Below are 13297 nucleotides of genomic sequence, written 5' to 3'. Positions count from 1 at the left end.
GTGCTAGCCACCACCCTCCTGAATCACATGGTGTAATTTGACATTGGTAGCTTCTTCCGTTCTCGAGTTATCGTGCCTACAAACAAACAAACAAACAAACAAACAAACAAACAGAAACGGAAGGCATCAATATACTTACGAAATCTTTAGATTCGCCACCATCCCAGAAATCTTTAGATTTCGTAAGGAATAAATAAATAAAAATCACTTTTTTATAAGCATTTCTCTCCAAGCTTGTACCACTCTGTTACATTTGGCCTAAGCATCCAGAATTGCAGGGTACACTCAGACAGTAAATAGTGGCATCCAAAAGTTACAATACATACTTTGTACATTGTAAAATTGGGGGAGAGGGGCAGGGTGGTGGTTGAGTGGGTAGGAAGGTGGCAATTTTACTCAATGTTACAATGTTCACATATGTAATAAATAAATAGCCACTAAATTCAGGGTGTTCACAGAAGTAGGCAAGGTAAAAATAAATCAATAAATAAATACCTTGTGGCCATTATATCCAGAGGGTACAGGAGCCATGGGGTCATGTTGGCCAACAAATGTACCAAACTCGGGCATTCCTGAAATGGAATGTGGTTGTAGGATGACAAGAAAACATAACATCAATTAAAGGAAATGAGTCTCAAAATGGGTCACTTTTTAGTGTTAATCTACATTGGCAAAGAAACAGTCTCTACACAAGGGTAATCACCCCCCCCCCCAATGCTAATATATATGGACTGGCAGAATGTCCAAGACACACACACACACACACACACACACACACACACACACACACACACACACACACACACACACACACACACACACACACACACACACACACACACACACACACACACACACACCTCCAAGCTGTCCAGCCTGGGATTAAATCTCAGCCCATGTATAAATAGTCATCCTGGTATTTCACAGGCAGGGTGATCCATCAATGATCCAATGACATCAAGTGGGCGTCCCGTCTGCCGACATTAGTTGGTGGACGTTAAAGATCCCACGTCTCCTTCATGACGAGCTATCATCGTCACGCTGAATAAATTCCAAATTCCTGCCCCAACTACTTCTGGTAAAACAATAAAAAAAAAACACCCAGTATAACCCTTGCCAAGAAACTGCTTCTGCAGCACTGTAACAGAGTATGGTACATCAGAATCAGAATGGTGTAGGCCCTATTGTACGACAGTTCGAAATCGTGGCTTCCACCAGGTGGTGTTTCAAAATGCACATTTACATAGAGAGAAGTGACGTCGACCCTCCACCACAAACCTCAGTGATTAGGATTTTGTTTAGCAGCTCAAAAACAGCACCCCAAGTACAACCAGCAGGTTTGAACTTGTTCCGCAGAGCAGTTCAGGAGTGCATACAAGGCAAACGTACAAAAACGCATCGGAATGTTAAAACAGAAGTTCGGCACAGCAATCCCAACTTCCTGGAAGATTAATTTTTGTTTTTGCCCTGGAGGCTGATATGTCAAGTCAGGTTAGATCTGTGACCTGCTACAGGTACCATGTAAACCTGTACTAACCTGTTCCATGGTCGGGTTGTCGGCGACTAAACCGTCTCCCCAACCAGGTTTTCTGGTGAGGAGGGTGTTTGGATATGGACACGCAGCAGGATTAAAAACAAAACCTGTCAAAGGGCGGAGGAGCTCCTTGTGAGCCAACGGCCATCCATATCTAGTGCCCAACTGTGTCTGTGGACGTCGTCCTGCAGTTGGGTTACTTTTTTATTAGGAGGTGGTGGCAGGATTTGCACTCTGGTCACCGTAAGACCCTTCATTCCGCAAAACACAAAAACGCAAAAAAATCTGAAAACCCACTCCGTGGGAGTACTTCCTGTGCAGCTTCCCTTCGCAAGGCAGCTCACCAGATGACGGGAATGGGGCAAAGCCTTCGGGACCCCAAATCTTTGATGATAGGAGGGAAACCATGGGGTAACGTTCCCGGGTCAGATTGCGGGAGAGTGTGTCGGAGTGGTGCTGAGGTGTCGTCCACCAGACGGCGGTCTCCTTGGGTTAACCTGAGGCGGTCCCTTCGGGTGGGTGCCTGGAATGTCCTATCCCTAAGAGAGGATGATCACCTGTCTCTGTTATCATTTGAGCTCAAGCGTTTGGACATCCGGATGGCAGCTCTCTCTGAGGTTCGGAGACCGGATTGCGGCGAGATAATGGTGGGTGGTTACAACTACTATTGGTCTGGTCGCTCTGATGGTTACCATACCCAAGGAGTTGCTGTAGCTGTGTCCAATAAGCTGACCCCAATGATAATTGAGGTAACACCGGTCAACGAGCGTATTATGAGAGTAAGGATTCGTCACTCCTTCGGTGCCATTTCCCTGGTCTCTATTTATGCTCCGACTGAGGCGAGTGATCTCACCGTGAAGGACGCATTCTATGCCACGCTCGAGTCTGTGGTTGATCAGTGCCCCAGACGAGATACACTTCTAGTCTTGGGGGATTTCAATGCATCGACTGGAACTGATAGGGATGGTTATGAGGTGTGTGTTGGTCCCCATGGGTCAGTAACTATGAACCAGAATAGCACTAAGTTCCTTAACTTTGCAAGAAGTCATGGACTTAGGGTGGCTGGTTCATGCTTTCAGCACCCAAAAGCTCATCGCTGGAATTGATATTCCAATGCTGGCAGTGTGGCAAAGGAGATTGACCATGTCCTCATTGACGGTCGTTGGAGGATGATCCAGAACTGCAGGGTCTACCGGAGTGCTCAGTTCCTCAATACTGACCACAGGCTTGTTGTAGCAACTCTAAAGCTGCACCTTAAATCCTGGAAAATGGTACCATCCCAGCCTAGGCTGGATGTTGACAAGCTCAGGGATGAGAGAGTAGCTGAGGAGTTTGCGAACAGGCTGAGTGGACCCTTGGGGGGTCTGGGTGCTTTGGGGGGTCCTGAAGAGTTGTGGAGTGCCTTCAAGACCACCGTCCTTGATGTTGCCGGTGGATGTCTTGGAACTCACCGCAGGGCAAAGAAGAATTTTGTCTCTCAAGGGACACTGGATACCATTGACCAGAGTCGCAGGGCCAGGCTGAATGGCAGAGCTGAGCTGTTCAGGGAGCTGAGGCGTAAAACTGTACGTGCACTGAGGGTGGACAAGGAGGCAAATTTTTTTTCATCCAAGCCCATCCCTCAGAGCACTGCAGTTAGAGCAGAGAGTGGGAGACTCTTGACAGAGGAGTCTGAAGTGAAGGTGACTTTGAGCGGTTGTACCAGGCTGATCCCCCAGCTGTCGAGTTGGATGTCAAGGGTGTTACAATCCCTGTTGCTGACCCTCGAATCAACTGTGGTCCACCTTCGCTTGTGGAAACACAGGCTTCGGTGAACCAGTTGATACGGGGCAAAGCTCCAGGCATCTGTGGCATCCATGCTGAACTTCTCTAGGCTGGTGGAAATGCTGCACTCGTGTCGTTGCATGCAGTTTTGTGCTCTGCCTGGAACACAGGCATCATCCCAACTGACTGGAAGAGGGGCCTTGTTGTCCCTCTCTGGAAAGGGAAGGGTGATCGCCAAGACTGCAACAACTACCGAGGGGTGACGCTGCTCTCAGTGCCAGGCAAGGTCTTTGCTCGGATAATTCTTGATAGGGTTCGCCACCATCTGCTTGAGCACCAGCGTCCAGAGCAGTCAGGCTTTACACCAAAGAGGTCAACGATTGACCGTATCCTTGCTCTTCGTGTCCTCACCGAACGCAGACGAGAGTTTCAGCAGGGGCTGCTTGCAGCTTATGTTGATCTCTGTAAAGCGTTCGATTCAGTGAATCGGGATGTCCTCTGGAGGATTCTTGGTCTTCGTGGGGTGCCACCAAAACTGATCGATCTGATGTCTGAACTCTACTCTGGTACTGAGAGTGTTTTGAAGTGTGGTGGTACCATCTCTGACTTATTTCCAGTTGTTACTGGAGTTCGTCAGGGGTGTGTACTGGCCTCCACACTTTTCAGCACTTGTATGGACTGGATTCTAGGGACGATGTCAGAGAGATCAAGCTGCGGTGCATCGTTTGGGAATGTCAAGATCTCGGACCTTGATTTTGCAGATGATGCAGTCATCTTTGCAGACTTTAGATATCCTTTTGGGGGCCCTCGAGGTGCTGAATGAGGAGTCGGAGCCGCTGGGATTACGGGTTTCTTGGGTCAAAACTAAGATCCAGGGTTTCGGTGACATCTTGGATGCTGCCGTCCTGTCTGTGCCTGTTTGTGGTGAGGATGTTGAGGTCGTGCAGAGATTCACTTACCTTGGCAGTGATATTCATGTCTCTGCTGGCTGTGAGTCAGAGGTCAATGGACGTCTGGGTCGGGCATGGGGAGTCATGGATTAACTGGATCATGGGGTGTGGCGCTGCCGGTACCTGTGCGGGAGGACGAAAGTCCGAGTCTTCAAGTCCTTGGTACTTCCAGTCTTGCTCTTTGGATGCGAGACTTGGACTCTGACCAAGGATCGGAGACGGAGACTTAATTCCTTTGGTACCAGGTCTCTTCGGAGAATCCTTGGCTATCGCTGGTCGGATTTTGTGTCCAACGAGCGGTTGCTGAGAGAGACTCGGATGAGATTTGTTACCTGCATAGTCTGTGAGCGTCAGTTGCGGCTGTATGGACATGTGGCTCGTTTTCCTGACGCTGATCCTGCTCACCAGATTCTCTCAGCGAGGGAGTCTCATGAGTGGAGGAGGCCAGTGGGCCGACCACATGCCTGGTGGTTGCAGCAGGTTGACCATCATCTCAAGGAGATGGGGATGGGCCTGGCATCTGCCTGGGGGATGGCCAGACGGAGGTCCCTGGAGTACCGGCGGAAAGTGGATGCAGCGACGCGCTGTTCTGGCACGTGCTCCCATACCTGGCCTGACCTGGAGGCTTGTCTATCTTCACAATGTTCATGATACTACAAGACAAACATCAAAGCATCTCTGCTTTGTTGTTTGTCTTTGGCAGCATAAATGTTGATATTAAAACAAATTTAGCGTGGCAGTTCAAACTTCCAGTAGTACAATTTCATTTTAACCACCAAAAAGCTTCCTGTGCACACCCAGAATTCAACCACCAGTTTTCAAGGAATCCAGTGGTTCAAATAATGTCACCAGATGAGCTTTAGCACAAAAAACACCACTCTTATTTAGGAGTCGATAACCCAGTTCCACTGGGCTATTGTAAGTGAATTTGTTCCCGACAGAGTTTGGAATATTTCGGAAGTTTGACAGGAATGTCCTTTGACAGCATAATAGCAGGGTCCCATGGAAATTCCACACAATGCACAATGTGACATGAAGTCCTCAACCCTCCCCCTCCCCCTCCCAGCCCAAGTTTTCAAACCCCCTCTCGGAGCTCTCTGTCACCTTGCTGTTACAGGTTTGGTTCAGTTTCAGAGATTCTCGAGGTTATGGCATGTGCAGAAATGAAATAAAGCCAGGAACACTGGCATCTCCAAGCATTTTTAAGCACTGCAATGTGTCTAGCGATTTGTAGCTATGATAAACGGGCATTCGATCATACGAGTGAGGAAAGTGGGGAAACAAAATATCGTTAAGAAATTGTTGTGGCCTATTCCAAATCAAGGCCTGGTTGAGTGGACCAAAAAACATGGTAGCTTCAGATCCCAGCGAGGTAACCCAGGATACGTCTGAAGACCCAAGAGCGAGGTGGCCGAGGATGCACCTAATAAAGGATATAATTAAATAAGGCCGTTAATTATCTTCAAAGGGGGTGTTTTCATTAACCCAAACACTCAATTTTCACTCATGCCCTTCTTTGGAGTTCCCTTCAAATGCAAGCAATGTTTCAGGCTGCGACATTTCATGGTTTTGGAGTTATGGAGGAGACGCACATACACACACTTAAGATATATAGATGTATTTTTTTATTTTTTTATTTTTTTAACTTCTGATAGGTGTCCAAACCAACAACTGAACATATAGACGATATGCGCTACAGAAATGAAAAAAAATCTCAAACTTGCATGAATATCGATGTTTGTAGACATCTGCATGCAATGTTCAGACCCAATAGTTCTTAAATGAGGTATCATTCAGCATTGTATGTGCTGTGGTTACGAAGTTTACCCTATTCAGACAATTGTTCAACTTTAATTATACAGTCAACCCCTGCTTCACCACGGTTCACCTCTCACGCCCCCGGTTCATCGCGGGTTTTCCCTTGGAACCTAACTAATTTTTCTGCGGATTCCCCCGGTACATCGCGGTAATAATATATAAAATACAAATTATTTAAGCAATAAATTATAACGCGTGGTGCTCGACCAGTCACACAACGCACGAGACAAAGTTTCTCTTGTGAACTTCGAATATTTTCTACGTTTTTTCTCCAAGCCCCACGATGCCGCCCAAACGCCCTGCACCTTCTAGGCTTCTGGCAAGGAACCGAAGCGCCAGAGGAAGGTCCTGGGACGCTCCAGGAGAAGGTTAAGGTAAAGATGCTCGATATATGCTTCGGGAAGGAAAAAGGTTTGCCGCCATTGGACGAGCACTGCTCGTACCCAGCACCTCAAAACCGACCAGACCAGACTAGTTGATCTCCGGCACCTCAAACCCGATCACTGCCAAACCGACCAGACCAGACGAGTCGATCTTCCGCACCTCAAACCCAATCACTGCCAAACCGACCAGACCAGACAAGTCGACCTCAGGCACCTCAAACCCAATCACTCCCAAACCGATCAGACCAGACGAGTCGATTTTTTGGGGAGGCGTCCATTCATCGCAGATTTTCACTAAGCGCGGGGAGGTTTGGAACACAACCCTCGCGAGAAACGGGGGATTACTATATATATATATATATATATATATATATATATATATATATATATATATATATATATATATATATATATATATATATACATATATATATATATATATATATATACATATATACATATATATACATATATACATATATATACATATATACATATATACATATATATACATATATACATATATATACATATATACATATATATATATATACATATATACATATATATATACATATATATATATACATATATATATATACATATATACATATATATATATATATATATATATATATATATATATATATATATATATATATATATATACATATATATATATAAAAATGACCGTTTTTACAGCCATTTTTCCCTGCTGCAGGGGTTAGGCTTTTTCTTGAGGCAATGTTTTATGGCCGGATGCCCTTCCTGACGCCAACCCTGGTCGCCTCTTACGACACACAGGGATATGGTATACCTATTCTAACCGGGGCATACACCGGGACCAGTACACTGGTACTCACTTCGCCGACCTCAGATGGATGACAGGCTGAGTCAACCCCCTGGTGTTAATTCAGCAGCCAACGGGGCTTGAACTCAGGACCCTGGGATCCCAAGCCACCACCCTAACCACTAAGCCAACACCAGGCTTTATATATATATATATATATATATATATATATATATATATATATATATATATATATATATATATACATACATACATACAGTTCATATACACACACACGTAATAGTTTTCACAGAGGAATAATGTTCAAAAGTGTCTATTTAGGTTGTATCTCATAAAAACTAACACATGAATCGAACATGGTGACAGGTGTTCCAATTCATGCAAAACAATGCTGTTTGTGAACCCTCAATACATGCCAAGGAAATCTCTTGATGGATTACTTGACAAAATTAGTAAAACTCCATTATGAAATACTCTTATCTGAAAGCATGAATGATCTTTCAATATTCAGGGAAAATGAACTTTCGGAGAAGACGTGACGCCAACATGAAATGCTCTGAAGGTTAGAATGATCTTTCAATATTCAGGGAAAATAACTTTTCAGAGATGACAAAAGCAATAAAATGATTTATTTTTAAAAACAAAAACTTGCTTTGTTATAATTTGGCCACACCAATTCTTGCTCGGTATACTGCCTGGAGCTGCTATTGGAAGGAAACCTGTTTGGTGAACATGCTCAGGAGCTTAAGCCAGAGGTTACGTAACCGAGCAACAGATTGGTGAGCGAGTCACCCTGTACATGTGGGTATTAGCTTTTCTTCATTTCCAAGCACTTGCTTTGGGCTTGAATGTACAGATTTACAAGTGTTGGGAAGAGAGCTGCTTTCAACATTTTCTTCCAAACTGCATCAACTGCCATATCTAATTCACATCCGTAGAGAGTTTGTGCACACTATACACTGTTATGTATGTACAGTATATATATATATATATATATATATATATATATATATATATATATATATATATATATATATATCTTAACACGTTTTTGCTTAGTTTACAAATGAAATTGATAAATTGCGATAAAGAAAAAAAAAGTAATGAGGAGTATGAATGCCAAGACAGAATATCCCAAACTCAGCAGCACAGGTGCTGAGTATAGATTTTTCTGCAGCAAGTGGCCGCTTGATTCGTTAGGAGACTTCCTTGATCCGTACACCGACACAGTGGCCATCCGACAGCTTTTATCCGTCCTCCATCCTCGAAATGATGAGTGACAAGCAAGGAAGCAGCACCGCCAGGTAGGTACCATTTTTGAAATCTTTGGTACGATTCGGCCAGGGATGGGATTAAACATCTCCAAGCTGGCCTCCAAAGCCAGTCACCGATTGAGAATCCTCCATCATGCAAATTCCTTCCTTGGCATACCTGAGCTCCTGACCACGTACAAAGCTTTCATCTGCAGCCTGATGGCGTGCTGCTCTCCCCTATGGGCTGGTGCCCCCGCCTCTCACCTTTTTCGGCTTCATGCTGTGGAAACCAAGGCATTAGGATCATTGGTTATCCCCTGCGATGAAGCCGAGTCTTTAGGTCTCTCACTCTCTCACCGCAGGTAGGTCAGTGGTCTTTGTCTTCAACAGTCTCATCTCCGGCCTCACCCCCGCCCCCCGCTCTGTCTGAGATATGTCCTCGCCATATTTCTGCAGGGTGCTCAAGGTCCACCAGCAACTCCCTGCTGGTAAAACTACCAAAATAAAGAATCATTGTTCACCTTCACTCTTTCATTCCTCTTTTTTCCTGCCTTTGGAACAAACTCCCACACTCTCTTCAATCCCACTCTTCCCTCCAGGCCTTCAAAACAGCTGTTCACCACCACCTCTTATCTTCCCCCACCCAAAACCACGATCGTTTCTACCTCCGTTAAAATACCCCAAACCCACCTCATTCATATTCCCCGATTTCCTTCCTGAAAGTCCCTGTAGTGTCCATCTTGTTTACCCTGTGTACCCCACCCCATCCCTCTCCCTTCCACAGATCTCCTCACGTGTTTATTCCCCACTGTTTTGTGCTTCCCTCCCCCGTCCCTCTTGTCTCCTGCTCCCCTTGTTATACGTTCTGTGTTTTAGATCTTATACGAGCCTCCACATTGTATATTAAAACAATAATTTTTTTGTTTTGTTTTTCTAACCCACCAGCCTCCCATAGTGAGATAAGATGCTCAAACCACAATGCCACCGAATCGTGTTAAACTCGTTGCCATTTTGGCTGAAAATTGTAATTTGTTCAGGACGATTACACCCACTCCCTCCAAGAGCAATAGGAAGGGTGATATTGTTACGAATCTGGAAGCCATGAGCACTCAACATACAGGTCCTATAGCTCAGTTATTTCGATAAGTAAATGTGGATAGATAGCTCCCTTTCCCTTGTTTAATGGGTAATTAAATGTTCATGCGCTGCGGAGTTATTTTGATAGTGAGGGTTTTCTTTTACATTTTTACACCCCTGATAACTACAACAACACGCCTTCACCTCGCTTCCTCACACCGACGCCAGTGCCGACGTGCGTGTCAGCACGTACGTGGGCGGAGTTCACAATACCTGACGTCGGTCTCGCCCAATCAGGGAAATGCAAGCGAGTTCCCTGGCAGTCGTCCAATGAGCACAGCACACGCAGGATAATATTCCTCTGCCTGTTTGGGGGGGCGGGCCGCCGTGACGGCCGTCATGCCCCCTGGTCTAATCAGTGGTTCTCTGTGCTCATCTCGTCGCTGGCGTGGTCTGCGTCTGGCTGCCCTGGTCCGTCTTCTGGCAAACGGAGCTCCCGGAGGGGGTTGACGTCCAGCCACGCGCTCGCGGCCAGGTAGCCTGGCACATTCTCGTCCCTCAGCTCGACTTCCCTCCGAGCTGAAGGGATAATAAAGACCATTTTGGGTGCATTTCTTTTGGGTGTGCGTCTGTCTGTGAGCCCGTCTATAAGTAGGAATTGGATAAGTGTTTTCGCTGTACATTAGTTGCCTTGCTTTAGTCGGTTTAACTCTGCTCTTATGTGTTCCTTCCCCACCTATTGTAAATAAATATCCATGTGTTAAATGTATCAGCTCATTTTTGTGTTTCTTCCATTGGTTTAACACGGTGCATGTTGGGTGATGAAAAAGGCCGTTGCTACTGTAAATGTACGTTTGGACCGACGGGACCTCGGTAACCACCCGCTCGGGTTACGCACGGGTCGAGCACGGAAACGACTCGTCTCATCGAGGGTCTTAATACTTGGTAGCTCGCCACGTGGGCCTCTAGGTATTTTGAAGTTTGGCAAATAACCTGTCCCACGTGGTGGAATTATTGACGATTCACGGTCCTGTAAGGGACCTGTACCCTTGGAGTTTTCCGAAAGGTACGATCTAGATTCCGGGTGTTTGGTAGAATCGACCCTACTGCTCCACCGAGCGGTCGTGCTCGCAGCCCACGCCCGGCTTCCCAACAATATTATTATCCTCGCTGGGGTATATAGATTACAGTAGATCAAGGCTGGGATCCGTTCGTGTGGTGGACGCGGTAAGCACATAATGCCTCAAGGATGTCGAGATGCCTCCCTTTCAGTTTAGTGTTAAACAGCAAGTTTGTTTGTGGTGTATATATATATATATATATATACATACATACATACATATATATATATATATATATATATATATATATATATATATATATATATACATACATACATACATATTATTTTTTTTACTTCTGGGATATGTTCAGTTACCAAGCAGCTAAGTAGTGGTTGCCAAGCCAGCAGTTCCTTCTCAACTGTTTTGAATGGAGTACTTGCTCAAGTGCTTAAGCCACTTAACAAGCACTATATAATAAATTTGGTTCATGAACACACCCTACGTCGGGGTGCCACACATAACGCCACGATAAGCTACCTATACAAGTTAAGACGGCATTTGTCCTTGAGGAGAGGGGATGTTATCCGTATTAATAGTTTTGTAATAAGATTAATATTTTGCTATCATCATTGGTGTTGTTCTAACTTTTGTTATGAGACGCGGCCGAAGAAAAATGTCTCGATGAGCTATCTTAACACAGATATACACCTTATCACGGATTTCACCCTCGGTGGAAAACCTCCTTGTATTGAGGAGGGGGTGCGCAGGAAATGAAGTCGCTACAACCTCCATTATGTGACCCTTAATCGTCCTGTGAAGTTTGGTCGAGATTGAATAAGTAACGACCGAATGTATCACAATCAAAAATACAGGTCGACAGACACAGAGTTATGTATTTTCATATGATTCCAGCAATAACTCACTTTCTCTTCCCGAAAGACCGTGGTACCTTTAACTTCCACCGGGTAATGCGAGCAGACGGAACAACTAGCTTTACGTCCATCTGAGGGATGGCACACACATCGAGGTATCTCCCCGTCTGTGAAACACCAGGATGAGGAATCGAACCCAACCTGGAAGCACCAATCCGACATTATATAGCCGGGCATCGAACCCATACCTACTCCATCTGCACCATTGTCAGGGCCAAAGTGTACGAAAAATTAAATAATTCCAATCTAAGCCCATCATGACACACAGTTTACACTCCATGCAAATGCAATCAATGCCACGACATCCACAGGGGTTCAATCACGGAAGACGTGTTCGTGCTTTCGTGAGTTTGTGTGAAGTTCTGGAGTAACTCTCGGCTTATGATTCAGTCACTGCTGACCTACAAATTTGCTGATTCCATCGTCATTGTTCTCCAAAATATCCTGATGTCCAGCCCTGCAAAACAAACACGAGTACTGAGACTGCGAGACCAGAAACGAGTGAGCTCGTTGGGAATGATACAAGGTGTAGTGGTGTGTAGTGGTGTATGGTGTAGTGTGTATGGTGTGGTGTAGTGTGTGGTATGTGTGGTGTGGTGTAGTGTGTGGTATGTGTGGTGTGGTGTAGTGTGTGGTATGTGTGGTGTGGTGTAGTGTGTGGTATGTGTGGTGTGGTGTAGTGTGTGGTATGTGTGGTGTGGTGTAGTGTGTGGTATGTGTGGTGTGGTGTAGTGTGTGGTATGTAGTGTGTGGTATGTAGTGTGTGGTATGTAGTGTGGTGTAATGTAGTGTGGTGTAGCGTGGTGTAGTGTGGTGTAGCGTGGTGTAGCGTGGTGTGGCGCGTGGTGTAGCGTGGCGTGGCGTGGCACGTGGTGTAGCGTGGTGTAGCGTGGCGTGGCGCGTGGTGTAGCGTGGTGTAGCGTGGCGTGGTGTGTGGTGTAGCGTGGTGTAGCGTGGCGTGTGGCGTGGTGTAGCATGGTGTAGCGTGGAGTGGCACGTGGAGTAGCGTGGCGTGGCGCGTGGAGTAGCGTGGCGTAGCGTGGCGTGGCGCGTGGGGTAGCGTGGCGTGGCGCGTAGCGTGGCGTGGCGCGTAGCGTGGCGTGGCGTGGCGCGTGGCGTGGAGTGGGGTGGCGCGTGGCGTAGCGTGGCGCGTGGCGTGGCGTAGCGTGGCGCGTGGCGTGGCGTAGCGTGGCGCGTGGCGTGGCGCGTGGTGTGTGGCGTGGCGCGTGGTGTGTGGCGTGGCGCGTGGTGTGGCGCGTGGCATGTGGCGCGTGGCGCGTGGCGTGGCGCGTGGCGTGGCGCGTGGCGCGTGGCGTGGCGCGTGGCGTGGCGCGTGGCGCGTGGCGTGGCGCGTGGCGTGGCGCGTGGTGCGGCGCGGCGCGTGGCGTGGCGCGTGGTGTGTGGCGTGGCGCGTGGTGTGTGGCGTGGCGCGTGGTGTGTGGCGTGGCGCGTGGTGTGGCGCGTGGTGTGTGGCGTGGCGCGTGGTGTGTGGCGTAGCGTGGCGCGTGGCGTGGCGTAGCGTGGCGCGTGGCGTGGCGTAGCGTGGGGCGTGGTGTGTGGCGTGGAGCGTGGTGTGTGGCGTGGAGCGTGGTGTGTGGCGCGTGGTGTGTGGCGCGTGGTGTGTGGCGTGGCGCGTGGTGTGGCGCGTGGTGTGGCGCGTGGCGCGTGGTGTGGCGCGTGGCATGGCGCGTGGCGTGGCGCGTGGCGCGTG

The 13297-nt window shown here is 47.3% G+C and overlaps 1 protein-coding gene across 1 annotated transcript in view; it reads right to left on the bottom strand.

Annotated features, from left to right (window-relative positions):
* QTRT2 (queuine tRNA-ribosyltransferase accessory subunit 2) overlaps nucleotides 1-13297 on the bottom strand; it is a 48845-nt gene that overhangs the window by 33851 nt on the left and 1697 nt on the right. The window contains exons 3-4 of the mRNA XM_085886155.1: nucleotides 11988-12043; nucleotides 496-572 (exon numbers count right to left, since the gene is read on the bottom strand). Coding sequence (XP_085742281.1) covers nucleotides 496-572; nucleotides 11988-12043 — 133 coding nt within the window. The remainder of the gene's footprint in view (nucleotides 1-495; nucleotides 573-11987; nucleotides 12044-13297) is intronic.

Source organism: Eptatretus burgeri, chromosome 6 (genome assembly GCF_056783735.1).
Source record: "Eptatretus burgeri isolate ZD-2024b chromosome 6, Ebu_testis_v1, whole genome shotgun sequence".
In the NCBI taxonomy this organism is placed as follows: domain Eukaryota; kingdom Metazoa; phylum Chordata; class Myxini; order Myxiniformes; family Myxinidae; genus Eptatretus; species Eptatretus burgeri.
Note: the sequence above shows the minus strand (reverse complement) of the source record. Positions and strands in the feature narration are given on the sequence as shown.